Genomic DNA, 15,448 nt, shown 5'->3' with positions numbered 1-15,448 from the left:
TGTGTCCCTCGGACACAGAGCAACATCATTCGGCAGGAGGGCCCTGTGATTGGCCCTCCTGATCACATGACGGCTGTGTCCAATCACAGCTGTCATGTAATGTAAATAGAGCCGTTGTAACGGCTTCGATCTCTTCTCCTCCTGACAGATCCTGTCAGTGAGGAGAAGATCAGAGGATCGGTTCTGCAGCCGGGGTGATCAGTGAGTATTTCTAATTACTCACTGATCACAGGGGGGGTCTGTGCTGGTAATCAGATGATTGATTACCAGTGCAGCCCTGGGGGGAGGGGGTGCCACTAGATCCACCAGGGATGCCCACCCATGACCACCAGGGGTGCCCACTATGGCCACCAGGGATGGCAAACAGGGCTCAGAGAGCCCCCCAGTGCCCTCCCTATCAGTGTTGCCCACCGATGCCTTCTATCAGTGCTGCCCACCAGTGCCGTTATTGCCATCTATCAGTGCCGCCCACAGTGCCCATTATTGCCCACCAGTGCTGCCTATCAGTGCCCATCAGTGCCCCCCATCAGTGCCGATCAGTGCCGCCCATCAGTGCCGATCATTGCCGCCCAACAGTGCCACCTATCAGTGCCCATCAGTGCCGCCAATCAGTGCCCATCAGTGCTGCCTATCAGTGCCCATCAGCGCTGCCTATCAGTGCTCACCAATGCTGCATATCAGTGCTATCTATCAGTGCCACATATCAGTGCCCATCAGTGCTGCATATCAGTGCTACCTATCAGTGCCCATCAGTGCTGCATATCAGTGCCACCCCATCAGTGCCACCCCATCAGTGCCACCCCATCAGTGTCTCCTCATTAGTGCCTGTCAGTGCGGCATCATCAGTGCTCATCAGTGCAGGAAAAAACATATCTATTTACAAAATTTTTTAACCTAAACAAAAAAACTTTTTTTTTTTTTTTCAAACTTTTCAGTCTTTTTTTATTTGTGCACCAAAAAAGAAAAAACCTGACGGTGATCAAATACTACCAAAAGAAAGCTCTATTTTTGGGGAAAAAATGACACAAATTTGGTTTAGGTACAGCGTTGCATGACCGCGCAATTGTCATTCAAATTGCAACAGCGCTAAAAGCTGAAAATTGGTCTGGGAAGGAAGGGGGTTTAAGTGCCCAGTATTGAGGTGGTTAAAAATGCTTTTACCAATGTAAACTATTTTATTTTATTTTTTGCAAGGAAATACCTTTTTTCTTTATTCATCCGCACTTCCGGGTCCGGCCGCCTATAGGCAATCACGTCACTAGGCGATTCGCAAGGGCTGCTGGGATGTATCCCAGCAGCCCTTGTGAATTGCCTAGTGAAGAAATCTCGTATTATTACATCGGCACCAGCTGTACTCAAGGATGTATTGCTTTGAGTCTGCGCCCCGCCCCGCCTCCTCTCAGTGAGCTTTACGGGATGTATTGCTTTGAGTCCGCGCTCTGCCCCGCCTCCTCTCAGTGAGTTCTACGGGATGTATTGCTTTGGGTCCGCGCTCCGCCTCCACCCCGCCTCCTCTCAGTGAGTTATACGGGATGTATTGCTTTAAGTCCGCGTCACTGAGAGGAGGCGGAGCGGAGGCAGAGCGGAGCTGTATTCAGGTGCTGGCAGGGACAGAGCACGTCATTCTAAGATCCTATATAGCATACAAGCATAGCTGCACATCATGTGTATTTAAAGTGTTTGTTACCCTAAAAAAAAAAAAAAAAAAAAAAAAAAACTGGATCCTGCTCCTTTAAAGCATAAATAACCGCTTGTGGTGTGTAATTTGGTCCCTTCTATCACCTGAAGTACCTGGCTGATCCTGCCTGGTTCTACCCTCCCCCCTGTAAACTGAGCCATGACACTATAGTTGGTTTACGTGCCTCTGTCACCCGCTGCTATCTGCAGCTCTCCTGTGTCCTCCTTCCCCTACCCCCCCCTCTCCTCCCTGCCTGTCAGCTCTATGTGAGGGCCTGCCCCCCTTCTGCTGCTGAAATAACTTAGTTATTATCACGCATTCCCCTGTCTTTCATAATACTAAGCGCCCTGTATATGTTCCTTTTTAAAAATATGCTGTTCTATACCTGATTTTCTAGTGGCGCTCATGTGACCTTCCGGCTCTCTCCTCTACTCCTCCTGACTGAAGTCAGTGGGGGTTTCTCTGCCTTCCCGCTCTAGCTGTCAGATTGGGAGAGGGGAGAGATGGCCGGTCACGTGAGCACTGAGCAGGGCTAGGAAAAAAGGTATAGAACAGCATATTTCTAATAAGGCACATATACAGGGCACTTAGTATTCTGAAAGACACAGGATTGGGTGATAATTACTAAATGAGTTTACAACCACTTTAACTCTGCTGTAAAGTAAATGAAAGGCAGGTTTCAGCTTAAATACCTGCCCATCGATCACACCTCTGACATGTTGCACCCACATTGGGCTTAATCCTAGAGGTCTCTACAGTTAAGCTCAGTGTGGGTGAAACATGTCAGAGGGGCATGACCAATGGGCTGGGAGCTAAAGCCTTGACACTGGAGTTAAATACAGTGTGCGACCCCGCTTTTCCTTGTTAGAACCTTGATTCGAGGCATCTCGTGAAATGGACCCCCCATTACAGCACAATGTGTTTCATGGGATCTCAATTTTGTTATCTCTGCCCGGCATAAACCACCCTTTGAACCCATTAGGGAACTATCTTGGGTGGTAGCATTCTTGGGGACTATCACTTCTTGTGACGCACCTGTAATAGGCTGAGTTTGAAGTGGATCTTAGGCTGAGGATTAGGCGAAAATGTGGTCAGGCAGGCCGACTGAGATCTAGATGCGAGGTACAAAGTCGGGATTCGGGAGAGTAGTAGGGAGGCAAGCTGAGGTCAAGACACGAACGGGCAGCAAGGTACAAAATCAGCAGGCAGAAGAATGGTCAGGAAACAGGCAAGGGTCATGGTGTAAATCCAGCACATAACGCAGAGGCATCTCAGACAGGAACTAACCCAAATCAACGGGCCCAGAGCATAGGAAGTGTCCGGTATTTAAAGCCTGAAGTAATTGCAGATCTTCTATAGCTGGTTGCAAGTGGAGCTAAAATGTCCGTAAGGAGACATTCATAGTACCAAAAACCTGCAGCAGAAACCAAGACTTTCCAGAGGCTGAATGGCTAGGTCTGTGCACTTCTGCACCAGAGACTCTGGTTCAAACCCCGAACCAGAGCTTATCTGAAAGGTACATGAGACTATCATGCAAAGAGCATTTCATTATTCTTTACAAGGATAAAGTGGTCTTATGTCAAAGACCCTTTTTTTTTACCCTTTTTTTTTTCTTTTTTTTAACCCATGGTAGCTCCTGCCTTCCACCTTAGAGTGGTTGTAAAATCTGTACCTACAATCAAGGCTTACCTGTAGGTATTCTGAAAATCTCCCAAACGTGCACAGTTTAGAAGATATTCAGAGTGCATGCAGCCGATGACATCATCGGCGCATGCATTCTGAAGGTCCGGCTTACAGTGCCAGACCTACAGAGCCCTTGCTGGAAAAGGCTGTTCCCGCACGTATGCGCGGGATTTGCTTTTATCACGCCTCTGGCCATTCATGTAGTCCTAGGCTGCAAACCCGGAAGGAAAATCGGGTGAACATGTTGGGCGTCTCAGTGCTGACATCGTGGCACTGGAGGGCTTTGTTCTAAGGTAGGTTTTACATAATGAGCTTGTATTGGAAGCATACTAGCACAATTTAACATTGCCTTGCAGGATCAAGAACACCATTGCTAGGTGGATAAGACACTTTATTGCTAAGGCACCACAGTGGTGATTGTTATTTCAAGAAGCAGGGCTCTACATTTTATCACATTTGGACACTTCTTGTTTTTATAAAATTACTTTTTTCTTCACATCCAGCATTTTGGATGGGCAGTTACGGTATAAGATATGGTGTAGAATCGCTGCGCTATATTCTTTTAAAAAGTAAAACAATGATATGGCAAACGGTATAATCCTTAGTAAGATAAGCAGCTGACACAAAAAGACAGTAAACCTTATCTTCAAAGTAATGGTGAAAAGTGGTGTCGCGCTAATCAACATATAAACCAAGCTGACAATAAGGAGCAAACAAGTCCCAGATGGAAAAGAGGGGGTGCAAGCAGGAGAGTCCCCCACCAATCAAGATACCAAGGTACTCTTACCAACTTTAGAGACCCCACAGGGTCAAACACGCTCTGTATGTGGATTAACAGGTAACACAGGGAAACCAATCACATCGGTTCGTCTCCTCCCAGAGTGACCAGATGGAACTTCCAATCGTTCCTTCAAATACTCAGGGGACATAAGAGAATACTCCTCATGGTGCAGTATCATCAACAGATTTATTAAATAATAAGAAAGCAGCTTACATTAGCGGAGATCACATCCAGCGTGTAGCATAAAGAATCGTGTGGGTATCCCACCAACAAGATGGCCGCCGCGTCCCTCGTCTGCGCATGCGTCAAGGTTCCAGCCAATCCCGACGTGTTTCGTCATACAGTGACGTCGTCAGGGGTGTGGCTTAGTCCCAGACGCAAGCCAATAAATACCAGAGGGGGGCGGAACAGCTGAGCGGATTCCGGGAGCGAGCGCCAATCACAGGCGCACCGAACACAGGAAATCCGCTGTATTAAGCTATAGTAAACATGGTTCGATGAAGAAACAATATATAAATAATACAGTAGCAAACTCAACGGATGCCATAACGTAGATCCTGAACCACTGTATTAATAAAATTTAACCCAAAAATCACCAATGTTAATATTCGGGCTCAGACTGAGGAGCGGCTCCATCTAGTGGTGGAAAAATATAATACCCAAATTGATCCTTTATACATAATAAAAGCACTGGGGCCAAAAAACACTCAATACATATAAATACATATAAATACAAGTTCTTACTACAAAATATCTCTTAAAATATAATTAAAACATTAAAGGATATTATACATATAAGGCTGGATATATTAACATATGAGTATTAATAACCCACAGTATATATATATATATATATATATATAAACAACTTTAAAAATATATATATTGGATGGTAATAAAATCATTCAAAACATATATCATATATATAAAAGAGGCTGGAGATTAAACAAAGTAGTCCTGATGGAAGATAAATACTAATAAATAAATAAGATCCTCAAGATAAAAATCAGTAAGACAATAAAAATTAAGGGGGGGGGGGGGGGAGGACAGAAGGAGGTAGGGATGTTTTTTAAGAGTTGTTGATAAAAGCGTTTACGTCCCATAACACTTCATCCTGTATATCCATGAGGTCTCCAACCTCGAAACACCCCTCGTCTTATTACTCCCCCTCCAACTGGGATCTCGATTGTGGCACAAATCATAGTGTCGGGAGACACTGTGCTTTGGGAATCCCTTCACTATATTGGCAATATGTTCTTGTAACCGAACATGGAGCTTTCTGATGGTACGACCTACATAATCCTTCCCACACGGGCACCTAAGCAAGTACACCACATACTGAGTGCAACATGAAATGAACGGCCGTATCTTATGCGACTGACGTGTTGGCGCAGGGCGGCGCCATTTTTAAAATGTAAATGAGTGACTCGAGTATAGGCCGAGGGGGGCTTTTTCAGCATAAAAAAAAAACATGCTGAAAAAGTCGGCTTATACTCGAGTATATACGGTATCTGAAAAAAAAAACTTTGAATACATTTCAAAGAGCAATATGGGTGTTTTAGATAGATTGCAGAAATAGAGTCCTTTTAGGCAGACTGTCTCTGATTGAAACCTCTAATGGAGATATTTTTCGAGAGTGGAATTCATTATTGCTCAAAATCACTCGTGCAAATGTCATTTTTAGCTACTGACCTCTACAATAGACTTTGAACAATAAAAAAAAATTATAGAATTCGCAAGAAATTAAGCCTAAAACTCATTCTCTATATTTGAAATAAAATGTCTGCCTGGCGCCACAACTTTTCCTGGATACCTTGGGTTACTATTTTTTCCTCGGGTTGTTTAAAATTGTCTAGTTTTGTTTTCTATACTTATTTTAGTATTGTGTGTAATGTTTTCTATGCCTGCTATGTCATTAAGTTATATTCTCTTAATGCTAATAAGTTTGCACAGTTTATTGAACGATTATATATGCAACAGTAGGAAAAAGCTAGGGGTCTTATATATGCCTTTATTAAAACTCGCAAAACTAATGACTGTGTAATTAAAAGGCTGATCTTGTGTCAAGGTAATAAAATGTCAACTGTCTTTTAGACAGATAAATATTCTCATCTTTATTGAACCAAGCCGCTGTTTTCTCCCTTAGTTTAAATTATTAAATGCATACAAATTGCTTAAACAGCACACATTTTCCTAAAGGTCACAAAGTTCATTAAGAATACAGTAAACCATTCATTGTTGTGATTAAGAGCATGCTGTATAGTTTTTTAATTAAATTACATTTGTAGTTGGACTCTGTAAATATCTGATTGCTATTGTGTGATATAGTAGTTGATAAATGTTTTCATGCAATGAAAGACATCCAAGTTTCTTCAGAAATGCCTACAGTGTATATCCCATGTGTATGAAGAAATTATAAAGTAAATGGTTCTTAGAGGTATGCCCGTTACAGACTTTCCACTACATTCCTATGAATTAAAGTTATGGCTTAGCTATAACTGAAATAAGAATATTTATTAAGGAAAATAAAATTGTGGAACCCTTTGTAAGCAATTTATAAAAAATAAATACTGGTATTGGTATGAAAGTAGACAAGTGCCATATGGTACATTTGGCTTGGTTACTGTGGCTTACTGAACATCTTTGCTTATGACTGTTCCTTTGCCATTGCCAGAACAAAAAGAGTAATTGGTGCTATTTAGGTACTGTAGCACTACCCCACTTCAGTACACACTATTCATATCAAACGGTCATCATTATAGGGCCATAGCCTTTTTGTGTCAGTTTGATGTGAGCCCAAAGAAAACAAAACTGTTTGGAGAAGGTAAAAAAGTACAGTTGAGATGTGTTTTTACTGCTCCCCCTAAATTGGTTCTAAAATCATAGGGTTTTTTTTTTTTTTTTTTTAATGTATTCTCTGCATTAAGGTAAAAAACGTCTATGATAATCTCCCTCCACCCCAACCACTTTACACAGAGGCAGCAATGTTAGCCTCTGCTGCTGTCAATCAAATCCTATGAGGAGGGAGCAGAGAGTGGTGTGAGGGTGGATATGATTTAAATCAAGTTGATTTAAATCACGATTTAAAGCACTAGTAAAAAGGTTTGCTTTAAATCAACTTGATTTAAATCATAATTTTTAAAGAGTAACTGTCATCTCTGTCCCGCAGCGGCTCCTCCTCTGAACTGCTGTTGACTCACTGACAGCCCCATCACTTTAATGGGATGACTGGTGATGTGGCAGTGACCCAAAAAGGTGAGGGACGTGGCGGCAGCAGGTGAGTGGATGCCCGATAACAGACGCTGCCATGGTGGATCTAAACGGAAAGGTGCTCTTTAAATGTAAGGACTCATTTTTTGCTGGCAGTTAGTGTAAAATTGTGTGAATACATCAATGCATTGCATGTGATCTCAGCTTGCAGAGCTTTGATTAATTGAATGAGTTTACCAAAAATGTAAATATTGCACAATATACAGCCTCATGCAACATAACTAAGTCCCATTTCATGCTAAATAAACTAAATTAGTAATGTATCTTTAGATAGATTTTTGCTCCAAAAGCATTTTAATAAAATACATTTGATAAAATCCCAAAAAATCAAAAATCAAAAAAAACAAAAATACAAAACAAAAATCAGATAAAAAAAAAAAAATCTGCGATTTTTATCCACCCTGGGTGGAGCTGAGCTATGCTATGTATGTCTATGGATGCACACAGCCCGGCTAGGGTGCGAGCCTACACGTGCACCCCCATAGCGAGGAGGAGGAGGAACCTAAAAAGCCGGTGGAGGACCCCAGAAGAGGTGGTTCAGGGCTGCTCTGTGCATTACAATTTTACACAGCAGGTAGGCAGAAGATGTTTTTATTTCTATTTAAAATGGAGCCTTTACAACCGCTTTAAGCTGCAAAAGCAGTGGACGGGGTTGTACATATGCCTCAGCTCCGATGCTTTGCTGTGGAAATGATCCCCCACTGTAACTGAACTGAATGTAAACACACCTTGTAGTTGCATGCAGTGCACGTGGTTGTAGTGTGTTGGAGTGGAGTTTAAGAGGTTAAAAGAGGAGGTGAGGAGCCAAATTAACACTTCTTGCTACATGTCAGATGCCTTCTGAGGAGTGTTCCTATTGCAGATCCCTTTTGTAAAGGAATATAAAAGTTCTGGAGAACTAGAGTTACACTTTGTAAATTTATCTCATGGAATTTTGTAAAACAATTCTTCTTTTTTTTTTTTTGTACTGTATCCTTTTATTTATGTATTTTTTAATGTGCTTTTTACTGAGTTTTGTATACTGAAAATAGCAATAAAACTTCCCTTTTTTACAAACAGAAAAAAGCCTCTTGTATTTTATTAAATTGCACAGCGTGTGTTGTTAACACAGTTACAGAGAGAGAGTGATGCACACAAAGTATACATGGGAAATTGAAATGTAGAAGTTTAACTGTTGATCAGATACATCCGATATTGGATTGGGAAGTGCAAGGATAAAATGGGTTTTGTTGTACTGTATTTTACATTAGATTCACTGCTGTCTGTTTCATAAAAAAAAAGCCTAAAAGACATTTAGGATAATGGCTTTTGGGGGCAGACATCTTTTAGACAACCTTGGAATTTGCTACCAGCTTACTGACAATATAAACTATTTATTTTACTGGTACTGTACAGGACACAGGCTGGATATTCATAGACCCTGGCTTAGAGGTTACTACTTTAACCACTTAAGGACCGCCTCACGTACATATACTGCAGCGGGGCAGCCCTTAAGCGCAAGATTTTGTTTTAGAGCTCCTTTTTTTGTTTATAGCACATAAAATAAAAACCGCAGAGGTGACCAAATACCATCAAAAGAAAGCTTGATTTGTGGTGAAAAAAGGACATCAATTTTATTTGGGTACAGCGTTGCTCAACCGCGCAGTTGTCAGTTAAAGCAACGCAATGCCATATCGCAAAAAATGGCCTGGTCATTAAGGGGGTAAAACCTTCTGGGGCTGAAGTGGTTAAGGTGTGACTGGACACTGGCAAAGCTTTGCTGGACATGCTCTCTGAGCGGCACCCTATAACCCTATCCCACTCCGAGAGAGCTCAGTTTTTTTCTAGTGTCCTAAGGTGATGGACCTCTTCTTCCTTACAGAGAAATAATTTGTTTTACTAATTTGTTATTTTACTTTGGATTCTTCAGTCAGCTGTTCAGTCAACTCCTCACGGTCTTCTAATTCAACAATAGAAGTAGAGCATCTGGATTGGGGCAACCTCGGAATAGTCATGGGAGCTGTACCCAGATCCCATGCTGTGGGGATAGCCTGTAATGTTGCTTTGGGCACTGGATTCTGCGAGTGTTCACCTTGCCACTAAGTGCAATGGATGTAGTTTATCCCTCTAAAAACCCATACTCTGATGACCCCTCTGAGGGTATGTCCCCTGGGACAGGTGAAGCCTGGACCCTGTTTAGGGATCAGCAACATAGGCAGGTAAGACAGATATATCCTCTACTGGACTGATACTGTAGCCTCACTATTTACAGGTTTCCAAAATAGTATTCATTCTAAAAAAAAAAACTACAACGATACCAATAATTGTACTTTTATAGTAATTGTGTTTTTTCACTTCTAATGCCCCATACACACGTGCAGATTATCTGCAGACTTTTGTCTGCAGACTTACCAAAACCATATAATATGAGGTCAAACCTAAACACTTTCAATTTGTATGCAATCCGGCAGGCCCTTGCACTACATAGAAAAGGTAAGTCTGCAGACAAAAGTCTGCAGATAATCTGCACGTGTGTATGGGGCATCAGTGTTAAACTTTTCAGTCTAATGCCCCATACACACGTGCAGATTATCTGCAGACTTTTGTCTGCAGACTTACCTTTTCTATGTAGTGCAAGGGCCTGCCGGATTGCATACAAATTGAAAGTGTTTAGGTTTGACCTCATATTATATGGTTTTGGTAAGTCTGCAGACAAAAGTCTGCAGATAATCTGCACGTGTGTATGGGGCATTAGTGGTAAAATTCCAACATTCAGAGCAAAGTCTCAGGTGGATAATTAGGGTGATACATCACACCACAGGTTCCACTATTACCACAACTTCTACTATCTAGAGCCCTTTATAAAATACTCAGAAACCCCTTTGCCACAAAGACTTTGCTACAGGATGATCTACTGTACATCCAGGTTGCTGTGTACTTCACGGACACATGTACCCTATTTACACACCCTACTTTGTGAGCACCTATAAGAATATACCCTCACCAATTGCAATGGCTATACCTGCTTTACTCATTTGTGTTGATACCCTAGAACAAGTCATGATACAGATTTCCAAAATGGCTCTCATTGCTTTCCATATGCACAGAATCTTGTGGATAAAACTCTTGACATCTTAAGCTGATTGTGAATGTTGCCTCACATTTTTATCCTTTGAAGAAGGATGTCTATTTGGTGAGGCATTTGGCAAATTCAGCAGAGATGTTACAGAAGGAAAAATACTTCTTCCACAATGGAAGGTTACTAAACCCCTATCCTTGAGTGGCTTCTACCTATTCAAAAAGAAGAGTGTCTCATTGTGCTCCTAAGGGCTAAATCCTCTAAACCATAACTCAGTCTTCCCTTTCTGTGCAAGCCTTCAAAGGGGTACAAAATAGAGTTCAAAACTCTACCCCTTCATTGTTTTCTTCTTTTTAACCAAGGTAAAATCTTCTCAAGGACACTCAGTCTGCAGACTGCTCTGAACCATTTCTTGTCCCAAGAAAGAGTGGTTGTTCTGGGTCCTCTGGACGAAAGGTTTAAGGCTGGGTTCACACATGCTGTGGCTGCGGCTCAGTGTGTCCAGTGTGTCCCTGTTCACCAATTCAGGTGCAAATCCGGTATGAATTTCTGCCTGAATTCGCACTGGATTCAGAGCCAAAGCCGCTCAGGACCCTTTCCGAATGCGGACTGCGGCTGCCCCGTGTTTGACCGGCTCCATTAAGAAACCCGCATTCAATTTGCATAGGTGTGAACCCAGCCTAAAGGATTCTATTCATACCTGTTCACAGGACCACAACCCAACTGGGTTATTTGTCCTTTCCTGGACCTAAAAATCCCTAATCAAGTTTCTTTACATTCCAAAGTTTTTTTATGAAATCTGCAAGGTCGGTTTTTGCCTCTCTGAGACAAAGGCAATACTCAGCATTAGTAAACATCAATGATGCTTATCCACATATTCCCATTTACCCTCCTCATCAGCACAACCTGCCTTTTGTAGAAAGAGAAAGATACCAGTTCCACACTGCACATTGCTTTTTGGCCTCTCCTCTGTTCACAAATAGGATTGTTCCAATACCTTACAGTTTTATTGTACACAGTCGCCTTTGTAAGCCAAGCTACCTAGCAACACCCTGGAGCTCACAGCAATAAAATTAGCTCCACATAACTGGACCTTCCTTGCTCAGAGTCAGTCAACTGGTATACAATTAGACAGTGCCATTGCAGTGGTCTATTTTACCCACAAAGGGGAACCAGGAGTCAGGAAGTAAGCCTGATCATCTAATTTGTGGAAAAAACTCTGATATGCCCTCTCTGCTGTTTACATCCCCGGAGTGTACCAGGAGTCAGGAAGTAAGCCTGATCATCTAATTTGTGGAAAAAAAACCCTGATCACCCCTCTCTGCTGTTTACATCCCCGGAGTGGACAATTGGAAGTCCAAATGCCTCAGCCATCAACACCCGGACCAAGGGAAATTGGCTCTTTATCCAGATATCTTCAAACTCTTGTGTCAGAAATTTACATCCTGGCCTCCGGGCACAAAAAAAGTTATCCCTGTTGGTTACCCCTGTTTTTAGCCCGGGAAAAAGGATCCTCTAACACTAGCATCAGATGCTCTTATAATTCCCTGGACCCCAGTTAATATATGCCTTTCATTTGATGCAAATTCTGCCTTGACTGCTCTGCAAAATAGAGCAAAAAAAAGAAACAGGTGATTATTATTGCTCCAAAATAGCCCAGGAAAACCTAGCATACAGACTTACCTTTACTTCTAAGAGACAGTCCCTGGTCTTTTCCAAACAGGCTAGACTTTCTGTCTTGGGGCCCCCTATTCCATCCTACTTCTCATTAACTGGCATTATTGGCACGGGTGTTGAAGCCCAGGTCTTGAGGGACAGGGGTGACTCTGATTATGTCATTCCAACACTGCTTAAAGCCAGAAACTCTACTTTCAGAAAAATGTACTATCATATGTATAAATCCTTACTTGCCTGGTGTCATTTTAATCCCAGAGAATTGCCTTCCCACAGTCCGGACCAGAACTTTGTCCTAAGTACTCTTAGACCACCCTTACACAGCACGCTGTGTTGAGGTCTTAATATGTTTTCTCTGCCCTCCAGAAGTCACTGTTAAAACCCGAACAGGTATGTTTTTTTTGGATGATCTTTCCTGCAAAGTGGCCTTCTAAATGGCTATCACATCTGTCAGGCATGTCCCTAATGTCTCTCTCCTGTAAAGAGCCCTCCCTTACCCTTCAAAGACATAGTAGATTTGCGCTCAAGACTTTCTTTCTCATTAAGGTGGTATCTAACTTCCACCTTAACAAACACATACTCCTTTGCTCTTTGTGCCCTGACCTCAGAGAGTTTGCGCTTCACTGTCTGGACGTTGTCAGTACTGTCAGAGTTTATCTAAAAGATGCAGATTCTATAAGAAAGACCGTTTCTTTCTTTGTCAGGGCTTTAAAAAGGACATCCTGCCTTAAAATCCACTATTGCCAGGTGGCTAAGACAACTTATCTCAAGCTTACACTCTAAAGGATACTCCAGCAGATTGGTGGGTGTTTCCTGGGCATTTCAACATCAAGCCTCTGTTGCCCAGCTTTGCAAGGCTGCTACCTGCTCTTTAGTTTATACCTTTTCTAAAATCTATCAGGTGGAACCCCAAGCTGTTGTGCAAGCAGCTTGCAGCCACAAGGTTCTTGCAATAACACTTTGAGTTGGATGTGTTGACCCTTTTTTATTGATGGGCATGTTGGCACAGTTCTGTTTGCCTTGTTGTTGTCCACCCTTCTTATTCATTGCTTAGGGTCGTCCCAGGGTCTATGAATATTTCGCCTGTATTCTGCAATGTACAATTAGGATAAGAGGAATTTTGACTTAGCTTTAAGTTCCCTATCTTGGAGTACAGTATAGGCCACAGGTCACCCTTCCCTCTGCTCCTGTGCTACTCTTCATTGATGTCTAAAAAATGATGTATTATAGGGGTATGCCCAAAGAGGCATGTCCAGCAAAGCTTTGCCAGTGTCCAATCACCTGAGGGTAGCAACCTATAAGCCAGGGTCTATGAATATAGCCTACTGTACTCCAAGATTTTTAATTTACAGGCAAGCCTGGTAAGAGTTTTGTGGGTTTAGTCTTCACTGTTAAGTGTCTGTAGACATTAAATGACCATCGCCTATTCCAGCACACTACAGACCAGCTAGAAAACTATCCTACTGTATATCAGTGTACAATACAATATACATACGCTGCATGATTAACTGATCTGAGGGGAAGGGTTGATTGCCTATTTTGGACTTTCACTATTGTTCTCCTTTTATAAGATTGGCTTCAAGGATGTTTAGTGCTGGGAGCAGAACATACTCATCCAGCTAATCAAGCATGCATTTTTATACCGCAGATCTAAAGAACCATCTTATGAATTTAAGTACCTTTGACTTTTTTTTTGAAGAATTTTTGCTAACTTGATACTGGCATTGTCTCAAATAGTTATATACAGAAAAGATATATTAGTGTGTTGGGAAATACATTTTTTTTGTTACTATGGTTCTTAATCATTATTTTCCCTATGTCTTTTCTTTAAGGTTTTATATCAGCAGTTCAAATTTTTCTTGAACCTGTACTTCCTGGTAGTTGCCTGCTCACAGTTTGTACCTGCTCTGAAAATAGGCTACTTATACACCTACTGGGCACCACTGGTAAGTACCTTTTTGTGTCTCTATTTTTTCAAATATTGATAATTGAAAGAAATATGCTTTGAACCCTTGTTCTTGGCTGGGGAATGTGTGTATTTTCTTTGGCAACAAAAGTAAATAATTCCCTTGGAACAGAAATATAAGATGGTAGTCTTTTTTTTGCTTTTGTTACATATTTCTTTTAAAATATTTCCTACCTAATGGATGTTTCTGAGAAGAAGGTGTCATGGCTAATTGCAAGAATTTCTCAAATAACTCAGTGTAATCTATCCCAATAGCTAGACTGGGGACTGTCTGAGTCTAGCTTTTTTGACATACAATTGAACATCCTAGCTTCTAAACCTTTAACTTTTTGCTAGAACAGACACATCTAGTACTGTACATTTGATGAGATGATATCTGCTGTGCACACAACAGACAGGGTTAATTATGTTAAATGCAGCTGTGCAGCATGCCCTCTTAACAAAGAGAACAAAGTGGAATTTTTCCTTGCTGGAAGTTCAAGAAGAGAACCTCTAAGGTTCCACAGTGGGCTTAAAAAGCACTGCTTCTACAGAAGTTTTGCAGGTTTTTTTTTTCTCCTGCCTGTAGAAGCAGTTTAATATTATCCTATGTGTCCATGCACATTAGGACATCTAGAGGCATATTTCAAGAGGAGAGTTTGGAGGCAGAAAAAAACCTTTTACAACCCTTTGTTTTTGAGAAAAGTTTTCAGAAAGGACTTTTAATGCCCATTAACTCTCCAAAACTCTTGTGCAATTTGAGCTACTCTGAGCATTTGTTGTGCCTCTTTTTGACATTTTTTCTGCTCCTAGTGTGCATGGACCCTAAAAAAGGTAAGCTGCGATTTTGTTATGTTATGTGAATGGAGATGTGACGGACCCCGGTACTCAAGAGGAATATGTCCATCATATAAGCTTCCCTTGCCCAGTAACAGAACGATCCAAAATCCTGCAGCGTGGTGAAAAAACATAAGACTGTTTATTAAAACACAGGCAAAAAGAGAGATTCACTCTGTAGCATGGACAGAAAACCCTCTGATGGGCATAAATATAATCAAATATAAATATAATCAAAATGTAAAAAGTTTACATATTATTTTATTAACAATTAAACACGAAAAGAAAAACAAAAGAAACATACATCACAAAAAATATGTGGTTCAACAAGATAGTGTTACAATATTAGTATGAGTAACCATATTCGACTGTCAGAGTTACTTATGACAGGGGAAGACCCAACGTGTTTTGAAAATCTACGTTATTGTCTTCTTCAGGGGTAGATGGTTACTATACAAAATATATCCTATAACAATAAATTACACTCATAGGAACTAGGGATGATCGAACGGTTCGGGTCGA

The 15,448-nt window shown here is 41.4% G+C and overlaps 1 protein-coding gene across 2 annotated transcripts in view; it reads left to right on the top strand.

Annotated features, from left to right (window-relative positions):
- ATP9B (ATPase phospholipid transporting 9B (putative)) overlaps positions 1-15,448 on the top strand; it is a 578,806-nt gene that overhangs the window by 91,715 nt on the left and 471,643 nt on the right. For both annotated transcript variants that reach the window (XM_082258664.1, XM_082258663.1), the window contains exon 4: positions 13,977-14,090. In XM_082258664.1, the coding sequence (XP_082114790.1) occupies positions 13,977-14,090 (114 nt within the window). The remainder of the gene's footprint in view (positions 1-13,976; positions 14,091-15,448) is intronic.

This window comes from Pelophylax lessonae (genome assembly GCF_965119305.1).
Source record: "Pelophylax lessonae genome assembly, chromosome: 5".
NCBI classification, from domain to species: domain Eukaryota; kingdom Metazoa; phylum Chordata; class Amphibia; order Anura; family Ranidae; genus Pelophylax; species Pelophylax lessonae.
The sequence above is the reverse complement of the archived record's forward strand: the minus strand, read 5'-3'. Positions and strand labels throughout refer to the sequence as shown.